The sequence below is a fragment of the Mchenga conophoros genome, linkage group LG12, assembly GCF_057382185.1.
Source record: "Mchenga conophoros isolate Kocher_MC1m ecotype Shallow Benthic linkage group LG12, M_conophoros_male_GT1.1, whole genome shotgun sequence".
In the NCBI taxonomy this organism is placed as follows: domain Eukaryota; kingdom Metazoa; phylum Chordata; class Actinopteri; order Cichliformes; family Cichlidae; genus Mchenga; species Mchenga conophoros.
In genome coordinates, this window is record NC_140537.1 from 3,157,083 (window position 1) to 3,172,810 (window position 15,728).

At 38.5% G+C, this 15,728-nt stretch overlaps 1 protein-coding gene across 1 annotated transcript; it reads left to right on the forward strand.

Moving 5' to 3' along the window:
* The first annotated feature begins 442 nt into the window (after positions 1 to 442).
* On the forward strand, positions 443 to 11,223 carry arrdc1a (arrestin domain containing 1a). Its single transcript, XM_085293306.1, has 8 exons — positions 443 to 620; positions 3,530 to 3,640; positions 3,891 to 3,941; positions 6,435 to 6,589; positions 7,102 to 7,284; positions 7,843 to 8,019; positions 8,428 to 8,962; positions 10,089 to 11,223. The coding sequence occupies exons 1-8, from the start codon at positions 503 to 505 to the stop codon at positions 10,124 to 10,126; spliced, it is 1,368 nt and encodes a 455-aa protein (XP_085149432.1). The 5' UTR covers positions 443 to 502; the 3' UTR covers positions 10,127 to 11,223.
* Positions 11,224 to 15,728: the final 4,505 nt, after the last annotated feature.

Consider the following 15,728-nt stretch of genomic DNA (forward strand, 5'->3'; position numbering starts at 1 on the left):
ACCGCACCTGAGGGATTAATAAAGTAATCCCTAATTTAACAGTGTTTAAGTGCTCACCAGTTGGTCTGATGGTGTATGTGGTGTGTCGTCGTCAATTCTGCTTCCCAGTTTCTGGGGAAAAACACTCTGGAATTGCTAATGGTTGTGAGGCGGTCCTTCTCCTTCAGCCATTAAGTTCTGGGAGTTGATCTACGATGAGAATACAGAGGCTGTGAGTGCTGCAGGTAAGTGTAATGGGTTTTTATGCATGTAGATATTTTCAGGCATATGATACTAGGCAAAGAAAATGAAACATTGGAAAACTTTACTTGTTTTATGCTAAGAGATATGCTAAGAGACAACTTCGTTATTAATACGCCTGAAAAAGCAGTCTTTTATGTAACGTTTGTCCGGTGAACATGACGTCACTAAAAGGGGTGGGGACGAGGAGGTAAAAGTGTGTGCTGTAGCCTGTGCGCACAGGTGATTTTCAGTCTTGTTTCGCATTACGTCGGGTGAGAAAATGGGAAAGCTTCAGGAGTTTAAGATTGCCTTTGAGAAAAACAAAGAAGTGTACAGTCCGGGAGAGTCCATCTCTGGAACCGTGACAGTAAAACTGGGCCAACAGCTGCAGTGTAAAGGTAAGAGCCATCTGCGCTCAGCAGGTGGGAAAACGTCGACCTCGAGAAACGAGGAAGTGAGTTGATTTGGTAACGAGTCGTAATTCCTACACTGTTCCCACGCCTGGTTTTAGAAATAACTTCTCCTATTTGAAGATCACTCAGAGGTTGAAAAGCCATCCTGTGGTGTTCTGTGTTTGTGGTTCTAAAACTTGCATATGATTTTTCATTGGCCGTTTACCGCGGTGTAGCTCTGCACACTGATTCAATGGAAAATGTTTAATGAGGCCTAATGGGAAATTTGCTTCTGTGTTTTGTAACACTTGGTTCAATGTTTTATCCCAATTTCCCAAACTATCCAAAACACAAATTGACGGTCTTTCATTAAATTACAGCAAAATACCTGGATTTTGGACTATGTAAATATTCTGTTTTGATAGTTTATAATTTGTTTAACATGATTCTTAGTTCAACTCCTCAGTCCTACTCAGCTTTATAAGCATAGATTTCCTACTGTTTTTATGTTACGTGTAGATTAAGTTTAGTTAAAAGTTGAAAGATTAGCTCAGAAAATGAGTTTATATTATACATTATTGCAGCACTGTATTCTATACACCTCTCTTTACCTACCCGACATTCATATTCAATCTAAAATGACTAATTAACCTAACATGCTTGGCTTTGGTGAAAACTAACTTGAGGAAACCCACACAGGCATCAGAGTCCCCAAAGAAAAGCACCAGCCAGGATTTTAACCAGGGACATTTTTGTGAGGCGACTGTACTAAATACTCTATCACTTTGCTGCCTTATTCCAGTTTTGGCTCTGTGTCAAGGCCCCCCTCTCTGAAGGGACCCTCTAAAGCATAGGTGTCAAACTCTGGCCCGCGGGCCAAATTTGGCCCGCAGCCTAATTACATTTGGCCCGCGAAGCCATACCAAATTACTATCAGAGCTGGCCTACTATTATACAGCTAATATATATATTGTTTAGTATTAAGCTTTGCTTGTTCCATATTCAGTTTTTCAGCAAAACGTGTTTGAGTCCATAAGAAAAGATTCATTCTTATATCTGGAGGAATAAATATATTTCAGTAAATATTAATGTTAGCCCGCGACTTTGTTCCAGTTTTGAATTTTGGCCCACTGTGTATTTGAGTTTGACACCCCTGCTCTAAAGTAATGCACTGGCGTTGAGCAGTGTCTAATTGGTTCTGCTGTTTTATTTATTTTGTAGTGTTGTATAGTCAGACTGTACATTTAAACATACTTAAGACTGTCATCAAGAGACCAAAATGAAACTTGAAACAGGAAAAGTGAGTGTCATTGTCCAGATTGCTGTAAAAGCAACATCTCATCCATCTGAATGCACTTATTCATTCTTCTTATTTGGGATATTTAACATCTCAAAGGTTCTACTGTGTCAACAAGGACAATAAAAGGTAACACATTTGAATGCAGATTGCAAGGGAAAGGTTTCTTCTACTCTTTGTAGCTCTCAACCTGCTGAGTGGCGTCTTTGTGTTTTGTTACTTTGAATGCTTGCGAGGCCTCTGGTCTGTTTACATTCCTCTTCAGGTAAAGCTGGTCGGACTGTCGGCTCAAGATCTCTTATGCTACATGCTACAGTTTCACCGTTTAAAATACTAATGGTATATTAAACTATTTTAAGTACTGTGATGAGACGTGCCACTGAAAAATATTAACACTGCAATAAAAATCTTAGTTTCACTCACCACTATTCACTTAAACAGCCAGTTTATTGAAGAACCTACAAACAACTTTTCACATGTTTTGTTCTGTTTTGGGATTTCTTGAGACTGGTAAAGGTTGTGTTTAATATTCTAAACGTTTTTGGCGCTCTTCATTCTGTTCATGTGATGCCATCATTATAGCAGTGTGCTTTCTTCTATTGCTGTTAACTCAAATGTGTTACTGAGAACATTTTGAACATTTTTATGTGACTTAAAATTGGGAATATAACAACATGTATTTGGACCACAGACTGTATTGAAAAGATGGACATTCTTACCTTGATGTCAACCATTTAATTTCTGGACAAACATCACCACATTGTAGGTCCTGGACATTATTAGCAGGGATTATTGTTGCTGGTATGTTCTTTCAGAGGTAGATGTGCCTTTATTTTGAGCATATGCTGAAACACGTGAAATTTAATTGGCATTCAGTAATAGACACCATAACTCAATTCTAAAACTTTAATCACAAAAGCTGAAGCCCAAACTTCTTGGTAAGTCATTATTTTAACAAACCATATTACTTGTTAGATCATTTTTCAATCGAGATGGTTCTCCAAAGGCACCAACAGCACAAAACGGCTTAAATAAGTAATGATGTATGAACAAAATGGAAACAAATTTGTCTAACATTGTAGCTGTAAAGCTGGGGTATTTTTTTATGTTCATAGAATGTAGGACCTGGATTTTATGTAATGGTTACCTTTGTTTCTGTTAATGAAGGATTACATTAAAACAGTAATAAAGCATTCAGACTAGTTGAATAACCTTCAGACTTTGACCAACAGTAGACTGTAGGAACAATACAATGTTGTGGAATATTTGGCTGCCTTTCCTAATCTGGTGAAAATCTGGTTCAAGCATTTTATGGTTTTCAGTATAAAGTCAAGCTTTCTTTATACTTTTGACCAGTAATTTGTTTTTGGTCTGTTTTTGTTACAAAACATTAGCTGGCTTAGGCTATTTCCCAAATCAAATAATGCATCCTAAACTCTCCTGAAGGGTGTTTATTACAGGTCTTTTGCACATATTGATGTTGTATAAATCTGGAGCAATATGCCATTAAACAGACCAATAACACACCCTTGAGGAAAAGACTGATTACGAAAAGTGTTTCCTGCTGTGGCTACTACGAATCGTCTGTAGTTAAACTTGTGTATTTTCTTATCTGCAGCTATCAAAGCGAACTGCAATGGTTTCTGCGGCATCACCAATAAGTTCAATGACACAGCATGGACGATGGAGGAGCAGTACTTCAACAGCACGATCTCAGTGGCAGACAAAGGTGTGCTTCCAAATGCTAATTAAAACTGTGTGCAAATGTCCAGTGTCCACAAAATACTTCCTTGTGAGATGGTTTGTTGTGATAATTGAGACAAATTTGCAAATGGAACTGGTCAATGTGACAATATGTGAAGATTACAACTTCTCATTTTCCACTGCAGCCTTGAGGCATATCTGACTGTTTGGAAACAACAGAGCAACTGTTACTGTTTCCATCAAAGGATTTTATTTGTGCTTTGTGTCCCAAATAGGTACCCTGAAAGAGGGAATGCACACATTTCCCTTCAAGTTTCTCATACCAGGTAGGTGAAGTTGATGGGATATTTTTGCATGTGTTTATTTTCCCCTTTCATTTCCCAGTCTGTCAGACATGTTCTGGCATGTTGTGAGGATGGGACTGATTTTCTTTTCCTCCCAAAATGTTAAAAATATATGTGTGTGTACACACACACACACACACATGCATGCTTTTGTTGTCTCGTCAGTTCGCCTCAACATACGCTCGTCATATTCTGTGATATGATTTACTCTGACATGTTTGACGAGGTTAGTGGCGTTGCCACAGCACCTCACTTTCTTGCCACATGTATCATCATCGCGTCTTGGCTGTTTGTGGAGGTAAAATACGTCCACACATGACTTTGTTTACGCTCAGCCATTGTGAGTGCGCACGCGTAAGAGGAGGTAGTTCCTTCCAATTTAGATAATCCCAATGATGTAGTTTCTTTCCACTGTGTTCCTGTTAATAAAAAACTACAAATTTACCCCAAAGTACTAAAATGGTGATATTTTAATATGAGAATCTATTTTCGAGCATAAATTACTGGTATTGGAAGAATCGATATTTCAATATCAATCCGCACACCGCTAGTGAAGGGTTATTTCTCATGATGGTTGGGGTGGTTTTAGTTTAACCTCCAGATAAAGTGGTTAAGAGATCAAATTGATTCTTTGTTTACAACCTGCTCAGAAATTTGTTCCTTTTATTAGCTTTTTCTTCTTCTGTTTTTACATTTTTGCCTGACTATTTGATCTTCAGCAAGGCTTTGGGTTGTTCATTTTTCAGTGTTGTGTTGAAAAACAACAGTGTAGTCGTGAGTCTTGACTGCGTCACTGACATAGGTATGCTGGGCAGCACTGACGCTGTGAGATAAGGTCACTCTAAATCTTTGGCGCTGTCAGAATTTTGTCCATCAGTAGTGATAAGGCAATTGCAACAGTTCTCGTTTTGGGGCCACCACAACAGATAATTTGGCCCTTATAACCTGCCATCAGTCATCTTTTCTCTGGAACGGGCCACAATTGCAGAGCGTATACATGAGTTGAATGAGGTGCCATGATGGTGTCTAACTAAGAAGAGACTGGTGGATGCTTTCCACTACCATCCCTGTAATGGTTACTGTGACGTCAGCAGTATACAGTGTGTTCCACTGACTCATAACAATGCAATCTTTGAGAGAACTCCCTGGTTACACCATTAATTGTTATGGACTCTTAAGATAACTGTGCATAAAGATGACGAGACAGTTGAATAATGAGGAAATATTTTAGTATCACCATTTGAAGACTTGTTAACTTTTTATTCAGTGCCAAAACTGTTGCCTGAAATAAAATACTTGACTTCCTTTCTATACATTGTCTTGATTTGTTTTGGCTGTCACACAATAGAACACAGGCAACAGTGTTTAGTCATTGTGTAGGTGCATGTCTGCAAGATGACATGCAGACAAGACAAGAAGCCTTTTATGTAATGTAGCTAGGATCACAGAAACTCAGAACCAGTCAAGCCAGTTTTTGTGAATCTGATATGAATCATTAAGCTTGTTTGCTTTCACTCCTAGAGTGCTGGCAGGTGCCTACGAAGTTTTTGTTTGTTTGTTTTTTGGTTTGTTTCTGTATTTGTCAAGATTTGGAAGGTTAATAAAGAGAAGAGCTCTATACTTTATAAATTAATATCATAGTTCTTTTGGGAAAAGGTGTCAAAACTCAGCAGCTATTTTGGAATTAATCTGGATGGATTATAGCTTTAAATTCAGTTCAGCGGCTCGGACATAAAAACTCCCTGGACTGTGTCAGTCAAATCCAGTGAAAGCTATTTCAAATGTTGGTGCCCCAAAATAGGTAGTTAGTTTTTTCCCTGCAAGTTATGCTACTACCAATATTACTGTTATTACTGTTCATGCACACAGTATCAGAACTATACAGCTTCACTCATTCACTGCCATTGACGTCTATAGCCGTCAATGGCAGTGAATGAGTCAATGGGTTTAACTCATTCACTGCCAATGGCTGGCAGTGAATGAGTTAAAGGACTGGAGTTAGTGTTGACTGAAACCATGTCTTATACTACTTTATAGACAAAAACACAAACAGAAAGCGGAGTGGTTACATTTTTACAATGTTTTAAAGCACAGCTGTACATGTAGGTTAATTAAACACAGCACAAAGTACAATTACTTTGTTCTGAGGTATCTGTATTTTACTTGAGTATTTATTCTCACAATGTTTTCTTTTGGTCCCTACATTCTTCAACGAGTCTTTATAGTCTTCATGTTCAATAAGTGTGTTACTTGAGGGTTAACACATTTTAGAGGAGTTACTCAAACATCCCTTCCAGACATTAAAAGGATTTAAATCTAAAATGACAGATTACTAATATTGTGGCCGCCTGAGGAAAAAATATCCCTGCTCCTGGGTGGTACTCACTCTTTCTGCAAAAACTGTAACTCTTTTAAAAACTGTAGTTCACACTACTGTATAACTACAAACTAACACAGTTCACTTCTTCCCCACAGCCACTGCTCCAACGTCTTTTGAAGGCATCTATGGAAGGATCATTTACAGAGTGAGGGCTTTTATTGACACACCACGATTTTCCAAGGACTACACCACAGAGAAAGCTTTCTTCCTGCTAAGCCTTCTGAACCTGAATGAAGTGCCAGATATATGGGTGAGACATTGTAGCTGTATGTCTGTATTCAGTCCCTGAATGGTTGGTCCTAAACATTGAGTTAATTAGTCTTCAGAGTTCAAACACACAACAGCCAAGTTTTTTTGTTTTTTTTGATTTGGAGCTTGGACCAACCCTAACACTTTGCTGTTTATCAGAAATAGTTCCAATGAATCCACAAACTTTAGATTTTTGGATAACTGGACAAAGAACACAAGAGAACTTGCACATCTTCCTCATCCCATGGGGCAGGTGCAGAGCTGAAAACAATGGGACAGGGAGGAGGTAGAGTCTGATGAAGAGCAGGTGTGCAGTTGTCAACTAAATGCAATAAATGGGGAATCTAGAGTTCTGCATTTGTGTGAACCGTTAATTCTAATCCTTTGAATAACTAGACAAGAAACTGTTTGAGTGTTATTTGCTTTGTTTTGTACTTACTGGCATTTAGATTCACCAAATTAATTTAAAGTCAATTATACTATTCAAAGTGTCTTTTGCCATGACCTATATAGGGAACCTGCTCATCTGCAGTGACTCAGCAGTTCACCTACATGTTGATGAAAACTGGCACAATAGTCTTGAGGGCTCAGACGCACATGAAGGGTTACACACCAGGAGAGATCATTCAGGTGACCGCCAACATCCACAACCAATCTGGGAAGAACACTGGCAACATGGCAGCCAGTCTGATGCAGGTTGGAACTTTATCTCCTTAACTCTGGTTACCTTCTGGTATTAGTTTTCTCACTTTTAGTGTTATGTTTTTACATTTACAATCCATGTTTTAAACTTATTTTCTATATCTTCTAAATATGATTGCTGCGTCGATAAACCCAACAGAAGACCAAACTTGAGTCTGACACTATAGGAATAACAGTTTCTAAATTTACTATTGCTAGCTACTAGCAGTCCTGCTCACATTTAGCAGGACTGGCCCTTCTGGCATTTTCTTCTATAAGTTAATTGAATGTCAAAAGTATTTGTTCATCTGTCTTTGCATGCATTACTTAACTTAACTGACATACCATTCTTAATGAATAGGGTTCTAATATGATGTTGGCCTAGGCTTTGTAGCTATTACAGCTTCAATTCTTCTGGGAAGGCTTTCCACAATGTTTGAAAGTGTGCTTATGAGAATTTTGACTATTCTTCCAGAAGCCTATTTGTGAGATCACACGCTGACTTTGGGCTGTATTTTGCAGTCAAAACACACTGATCACAGTTTTTGACTATCCATAGTCGTATGTTTTCAGAGAGTGACCTATGAGACGAAGAAGCCGACCTATGATCTGAGAATAATAGCGAAGGTGGAGGGAGGCGTGGTGAAAGCTGGCAAAGAGGTGGAGTGGAAGGAGCAGATCATTGTTCCTCCCCTGCCTCAGTCCTCCCTCGCTGGCTGTGAGCTTATAAAGATCGAATATTTTGTCAAAGTAGGTTCATATTCCTTCTCTGATACATACTCAGTATTGCTTTGCTACCTGTCTGAAAAATTATGAGTAGTATGTGCAATACTGTAAGCATGAGGATGGCTGCAAGAACCTATATTATTTATTTATGTGTGTGTGCACACACACACACACACACACAGAGTTTAAATGATGATCCCAATGTTTAGCCAAGGTTTTGAATAATCAGGTCAGTGACAAGCAATTTCTAGTAATCCCTAAGAGCCAAGAGCTCCCATAGTCTAAAAAAGGTGATTTATTTATTTATTTTGTGCTGATTTAAACTTTTGACCAGCTGACAAAGCAGATTTACATCCACTAATATTGACAAAGAATGAAAATCAGAGTCTATTCCACCAACCGACATTCTTTTTTGTTCTGCTGATGAACCAGGTGTGTCTGAAGTCTCCTGATGTCATGCTGACACTACCCATCCACATTGGGAACGTCTCATTAGACAAAAAACAACGGCCTTCCAAAAAAGCATCTGCTCCTTCCACTGAGGATACGCCAGCCTCTGACTCAACACTAGACACATCCATTTCTGCCTCCTCGCCCACCTTGCCCCCTCGTCCAGCCCCAAAACCTGCTCCTCGTCTTGCCCCTCGCTCTAGGGGATCCTCCCACAATTCCCCCAGCGCTCCTCCAGCTGAGTACCACCCAGGAGCAGAGGGAGGGGCCTTGATGAATGAGGACTTCCAAAACAAGCGGCAGTCTCAACTGGTGTCACCCAATGCATTTAGTTATGCACCAGGCCTCTTTTTTCCTCAAAACCAGCAGCCAGTCGGACCAGCTGCAGCACCCAACGGGCCTGAATTTAGTGGGTCCACAGGGCCCACAAGTCTTTACCCCTCTTTGAATGGTACCACTTCAGTGGCAACACCACAGATCCTGCCTCCAGACTACAGCACGTCAGATTATCCAAAAGGTGAGTTGCCACACAATCTACCACTGTTGCTCTAGAAATCAGTAGACTCTACTTTTTAAAAACTTCAGCGATGGTTCAAGCCTCATCGCTGAGTAATTACTCACAGTATCGACTGCAACAACTTTAATGAACCCTTAGTTATTCCTAGAAGTTCCTTAAGTAATGGTTCCTGTAGCTGCTTATTAGACTTTGGACTCGATTTAACAGTCCTAGGCCATGCAACACTAATGGTTAAGGCAGGACTCTGACATCCAGTTTTGGTTTCTTCCCCTATATCAGCATTGATGTGGAGGTTTCAATAGCAAGGCTTATCTTTTGGGAGAATACTACAGTGGCTACCTGTGCCGTCATGGCAAGCATAAATAGATGGCTGTATGATGATTTTACCAGCAACTGGTCTGGATATTCTGGGGCCTTCAAAACCTCTTGCTGCAGTTTTGAATTTATTGTTCCCTTAATGATTGAAAGACTGGGTAGCAAAGCAGTCCAAACCATGATGATCCCTCCACCATGCTTCATATTATGTGATAGTCTGTAGGAATGTTTTGTACCTTTGTGCAGCATGGCAGCCAGTTTAAAATCTCAATCTGCATGGAATTCTTTGGAACAGGAATTCATGTTGGTGGAATGCAATGGCTTACTAATTGTAAAGTATCATCAGCTCATCCCTGTTCACCAGAAACAACAGAGTCTCATGAACCCCAACTTAGTTCAGTAAAAGTTTCTGGTGTGATACAGTCACTGCAAGGTGTTAGTGGTGTTGCTCAGCAATCCCATGGGTGTGGCTCTTTGCAGAATCAATGCAGCTCTTCCCCACAGCAGTACTCTTAAGGAAATTAATAGGAGATTGATTGGCTCTACAAATTCACATATAGGAAAGTCCAGTTGCGGGATAAAGTCTAGTTACCCAACTAGCTTCATGCTGTGAAAATAGGTGCAGTAATTTGATCCATCAGAAGAACCACAGCTACTAATGTGGTCCAAACAAGAGTGTATTCCGATTGAACAAAGTCAACTGGAATACAAGGACCTAGCTCATACTGCTTGTTTTGTGGCAATATATAAAGTGTGGTATTTAACAGTGTTTAAATATTAACCAGTTGGATTGATGGTGTGTGTGTTTCAGAGGCTCCTCCTTCTTACAATGCGAGCTGCAACACATGATATGGACAAAGAAGAAGAAACCAGGAACGACTAACAATTAACTGATATTCAACAAAATCTTGAGGCGAAGTTCATGTGTAATGTTGCCGCATTTCTAATATAAGAGCCCTGTCATTTTAAAAAGTTAAAAAAAGAGAGAGACATTCACAATCCACATGAAACCTAGTGTATCCTGGTGTAATGAGCGGATTTTTTTTTTTTTGATAAAGTGATCAAAAGTGGCCGCCCGGTGAACAAGTGTCTTCAGTTATCAAAGGAGGAATCCTTTCTGCAGCAAGTCACCACCAAAAACCAGATTTGATATGCTTTTAGCACATTGAATGAAAGGAGAGAGAAGCTGCATTTTACTTGGTTGTACACTATTTAGTTTTAAATTGTGGGTTATTAAAAATACCTTAAATAGCATCTGTGATGTCATGTTAGTTTTTTATAATATAATAATTGAAAACAAGTCCAGAATTTAATTATGTTGATGTCATTCCAAATTTAAACTGTAGGATTTGAAATGAAACAGATGTCGCCTTATTTTCTTGAAATGCTTTGTTCAGAAAGGGTTTTGTTTTAATATGCTTTTAATCAGTTTGCTGATGTGTGATTGTGTTAAACGAGCACTTCCTTTTGTAAGCGGTCTACATGTAGCTCTGTGAGGACATGATATGGTGGCGTTTAGCCAGATCTCCATCTGTTGAGGCATTTACTTTCATGTCTTGTGCTGTAGGACATAGAAGTAAATGACCAATGGGGTTGTGTATTCCTTCTTTTTCACTACTGCATGTATGTCACCTACATTATATGTTGGTTCTGTATGTGCCTTTTAGTTGTTCCACAATAAGGCAGGTGTGACCTGATGCTATATTTGGGCCTTCATAATGAATAACACTTGAGATTTGTCTTCATATATCTTTGTTGAATCACTTGAGCATGCTGAAAGCCCATTTATTTATTGTTCCAACTTCCAACTACTGTTTGGATTCTAATAAACCTGTGAAACCCATAAATTGTGTCATACTTAAGACTCATTAAGCATTTTTAAGACCTTTTTTAAAGGAATGCAGTTACACTAGCCGGTCATTTTCACCCACCACTTGCTAACTTGCCTATATTCCTGCTAAAAGCCTGACAGAGTCCATCTGTTTGTTTTTTGCCTAAGTGCAGTGTAGAGTGTGAGGCAGAGTGAGCATGTCCCATTGCTCTTTGTTTTTGTTATTACTGGCTGCCAAAAACCTGGAGTTTCATGTGCCACTGAAGGTTTTTGGGAACACTTTGTAAAGGTTTGTTTTTTTGTTTTTGTTTTTTTTTGTGTGTGTTTCATGATTCTTAATATACAGTGGTGTGAAAGTGTTTGTCCCCTTACTGATATTTTTATGTATGTTTGTCACATTTACATATTTCAGATCATTAAACACATTTAGTTTCAGTTTAGCTCAGTGGGTGAGCAGATGACCCAGTCTGACCCAAGGCCCCCCAAAAATAAATAAATCGAAATAACACAAGTGAACCCAAAATGCAGTTTTCAAATGAATGTAATTAACATTAAGGGGACAAATCGAAACCCCTGTGTGCCCCCTAAACTGCAATAACTGGCAATGAGTCTTTTACAGTTCTGTGGAGGAATTTTGGCCACTCCAGTCTTCATTTGGTTTTTGAGCCATTCAGAGGTGGACTTGCTGGTGTGTTTTGGATCATTGTTCTGCTGTAAAAAAAAAAAAACCAAGTGTGGTTCAGCTTGAGGTTACGAACCAGTTGGTTTTCTTTGTTATCTTTGTCTAATATTTACATTTGTTTAATGATCTAAAATGTGGCAAACAAGAAAATCAGGAAGGGCTCAACCACTAACTGCTCAACAGATGCCTTGAAACCTCTTTTTAAACTATAAAATAATATTAAAGTTACAATCTTCTTTTGGCTGCTCTCTTTAAGAATTACTACAGGAAAGGCTTACAAGATGGTAGTGAGACCGGCTAATTTTCACCCCATCTCTAGAATCTATCACACCAACCCTATCCTTTAGGATTGTTTGGACATGTACAACCTTTCTTCTTTAGCTTTGTCTTTAACCCACTCAACCCAAGCCGTTCCTTTGATACTCATTTCTAATCTTGTAACTCCCAAGAACTTCCATCATCTCTAAACTATACCATAGCAGGTCTCACTACCATCTTGTAAGCTTTTCCTTTCTCTCTAGCTGATAGCCTTCTGTCACAAATAACCCCTGACATTCAACTCAACCCAATCCCCACCCTAACTGCACACGTTTACTTCAACTCTTGTGAACTGTTCATTGGATGGTTGACCCCAGTTTTCTTTTTTTTGTCATCCATCTTCAATTACTTTATTGAAGTATATTGGAAATGAATCTTTTTACAGGGTGGAATGTTTGTAAAGCCTCTATTTTTAATAACTTCGGAAAAAAAGAATTTCATTTTGTCAAAATTGTACATACAGGCTCAAATAATGTTTAACATTTAACCAAATGTTAACCACTAATATTTGGTTAAATGTCCATCTCGACCTAACCCTTCTTGTTGCCATTAACAAGCTTCTGGTAAAATTTCGAACAGATATTTGACCACTCTTGGGTAGTTTTGAGGCACAGATTTGGAGAGCAGTCCACAACTTTTCAATGCAGCTGAGGTTGGAGCTTTGAAGCCATTGCAGAATCTTAATGTTAAATAAACCAGTTTTGATTTGTGTTTGGGATCATTATTCTGTTGGAACCTCCAGTTGTGTCCAAGTTCTAACTATAGTTACTGATTTGGAGTGAAGTTGAGGAATAACAAGGTAGTCATCCTCCTATCCCATCCACTTTGTGCAATCAGAATCAGAGAAACCTTATTAATCCCAGAGGGTAATTGAGTTGTTATAGCAGCAAATATACAACAAACATCAAGCACTCATTCAAAATGAGTGTGGAAACAGAGTTATGATACGTAAATATTAAGATAAATATAGAGATATAACTATACATATAAATCTAAAAGGACGAGTATGTCTTCAAATATGTCATGGTGTACATGGTGCATTGTGGTGTGATTAATTCTGTTCCACATTTGTGGATCTGACCTAAGTGGATGAATTAAAGAGTGTGATAGCAGTAGACTTGTAGTCAAGAGACCAAGACAATACCAAGACCAGAGGGTATGGAGACCAAGACTCAGACAAAAAAGTCTTTAAACTGCAGCCAGATGCTGCTTCGTTTACGGGTGTCAGCCATATTTATGTATTTTTGCGATGCACAGCCCTCCTCTCTCTCACCCTCTGTTTTTCACATAATGATATTATCCTATATCCTCCCATGTGATTGGCCACAATATGAAGGGATTGGAGCATAGCTGAGCCACTGTGTGAGAGCTGAGCAGCCAAAGGAAATTAAGTGAGGAGCCGGCTCTCGCTCAATGGGAGTCTATTCTTCTGATTCACTACAAAGCGCTCTCTAAGCACGGCTCTTAGAGCTGATGCTTTAGCGCACGGCACATTATCAAACGTTACGTTGTGTGTCATGGATACTGTTGACTCCATAGGCAGAGCCAGACATTTTATACACCTGGGGCTTAGCCCTAAAGGGTCGTATGCATGTGGGATGGGGGTCAGAAATGACTGTGGCTGTGTTTTGAGTTTTGTTTAAAAAAGAATGACTTCATCTTTTACTGATGGCATGAAGTTGGCTTTAATGTTAGTTGTAAGGTCTTGGGGTTGTTACAGCTTCACCTTGATCACAAACTACACCACCGTCGAACTAAAACATAACATAAAATTCAATGAAATAGTAAGACGAGTGAAATAAAGACATAAAATGATCTATATAACATACAAACATACCTCGCTGGCTGAGCCATGCTTTGAGGCAGAAATGAGCACTTTACAGATACTTTTAAGAAACAACTTTCTCTGAATTAAATTGGCTTCTCTTGCTTCAACTTGCCATGCTCACACATCAACATGGGCGTGCATCTCCCTCAGGTGCACCAGTGGGACCAACATGCAGTACAATAGTTCCTACATGAGAATTTTCACAATAAATTACCTAATGGCATATAAAATATGCATAGTGCAAAACAAAATACATTAACTGAAAGTAAGGCAGTAAAACTAGTTTTTAATTAAGCAGCAAGGCAGAACAAAATCAGAGCTGTATCCAGACACGCAGACTAAACCCCAATTCAACCAGACCCAGAACTGATCCTGAATTAAAACAGGACTACAACAGTTCAAAATCAGGACTACTGAGGATTTAACCACGACCGAACCAGAATCAGAACTAGATGATAGCAGCACTAAAATCATCATAAACTTGCACTATACTTATTTTTTAATTCTACCAAAGTACAATATTTAGATTGAGAAAAGTTTATATAATTATTTATCCTTGTTGTGCAAACAAGCCTGCAAAACTTAATAAATATAGAATTTGAAAAGTAAGAAATGGTATCTAAAAAGAAACACTAGGTACGAGATACATGTTCTGATGAGTTTTGGCAAACAACCATCTGACCTCACCTGCTCTTATTCCATCTCTCTCTGTTCCTCTCTCTCCCTCTTTGTGCTGACAATCATCAAATATACAGTGGAAACCAGATATTTACAAACTCTTCAGATCAAAACACAAACACTTTTTTAATTGTAACATCAAATCAGACTAAATGTTTATTTTTGTTTAGATTGATAAATATAAAAAACATTTGTTAAATTTAAGAGTAAAGAGAGAAAATCTGTATTTCTTAATTGTAAATGGCACCAAATTGTATTCAAACTTGAGCCACACTTATGGAGCTCCACAGTTCTCTTCCTGGTGTTTTGGTTGACATCTCTTGATGTTCCCATGTCACAGAAACAGGCTCTGTGTTTTGCCTTATATGCATCCACAGCTGTGCCACCAGTTTACTCACATGGACTCTACGAACCTATCAGAAGCTTCTTCAGCTCAGAATGGAATCGTCTGCAGTTTTCTTATTAATTAACAATAAACTTAGTGTACATGTACTCCTAAATTTGATGAAAGTGATAAAAATAGAAGCTCTGTCTCTCTTTATTCTGACATTTAACTCATTCGAAAGATATTTCAATATTTATTTATCTAAAACAAAACAAGTTTACTCTAAATTGATGTTGTACAGTAAAAAAAAAAATAGGTTTTATGTTTTTTCCCTAAAGTGTAAATATCTGGTTTCAGCTGTGAATATACTGCTGTGTATTGAAGTTCCTCTTGTTTTGCATAGAAATATACTGAACAACATACAAAGCATAATATATAAAATAACATCTACCAGAGTTTTTCTTTGAAAGAAGCTCCTTATGTCCATTGTTGTGTTCATCAGTACATAACTGAAACGCTTTGTTTAGCCGTGGAGGGAAACAACTGAAAATATGAAATAAACACATGTGAGCTGAGACTCTCTAAAGAAACAGCTTTGTTGTTGTTCGGCTTTTCATTTCGCCATTTGTTGATTCATTCGAAGAGCAAGTAACGTAACATGGGTCAAGTGATCAGTTTGATATCAATCTTTCGTGATTCACCGTCATATTTACATTATTTGTACAGTACGAATGATTTGCTTTGGTACCTGGCAGGGGCGATTTTAGCCCATTTTGGGGGGTGCTTCAG

Excerpts from the sequence above, each read along its gene's own strand:
- arrdc1a (XM_085293306.1), top strand. The coding sequence starts at position 503 with ATGGGAAAGCTTCAGGAGTTTAAGATTGCCTTTGAGAAAAACAAAGAA. Across the intron at positions 6,590-7,101 it reads ATGAAGTGCCAGATATATGG|GGAACCTGCTCATCTGCAGT; the intron begins GTGAGACATTGT and ends TGACCTATATAG. Across the intron at positions 8,963-10,088 it reads CACGTCAGATTATCCAAAAG|AGGCTCCTCCTTCTTACAAT; the intron begins GTGAGTTGCCAC and ends TGTGTGTTTCAG.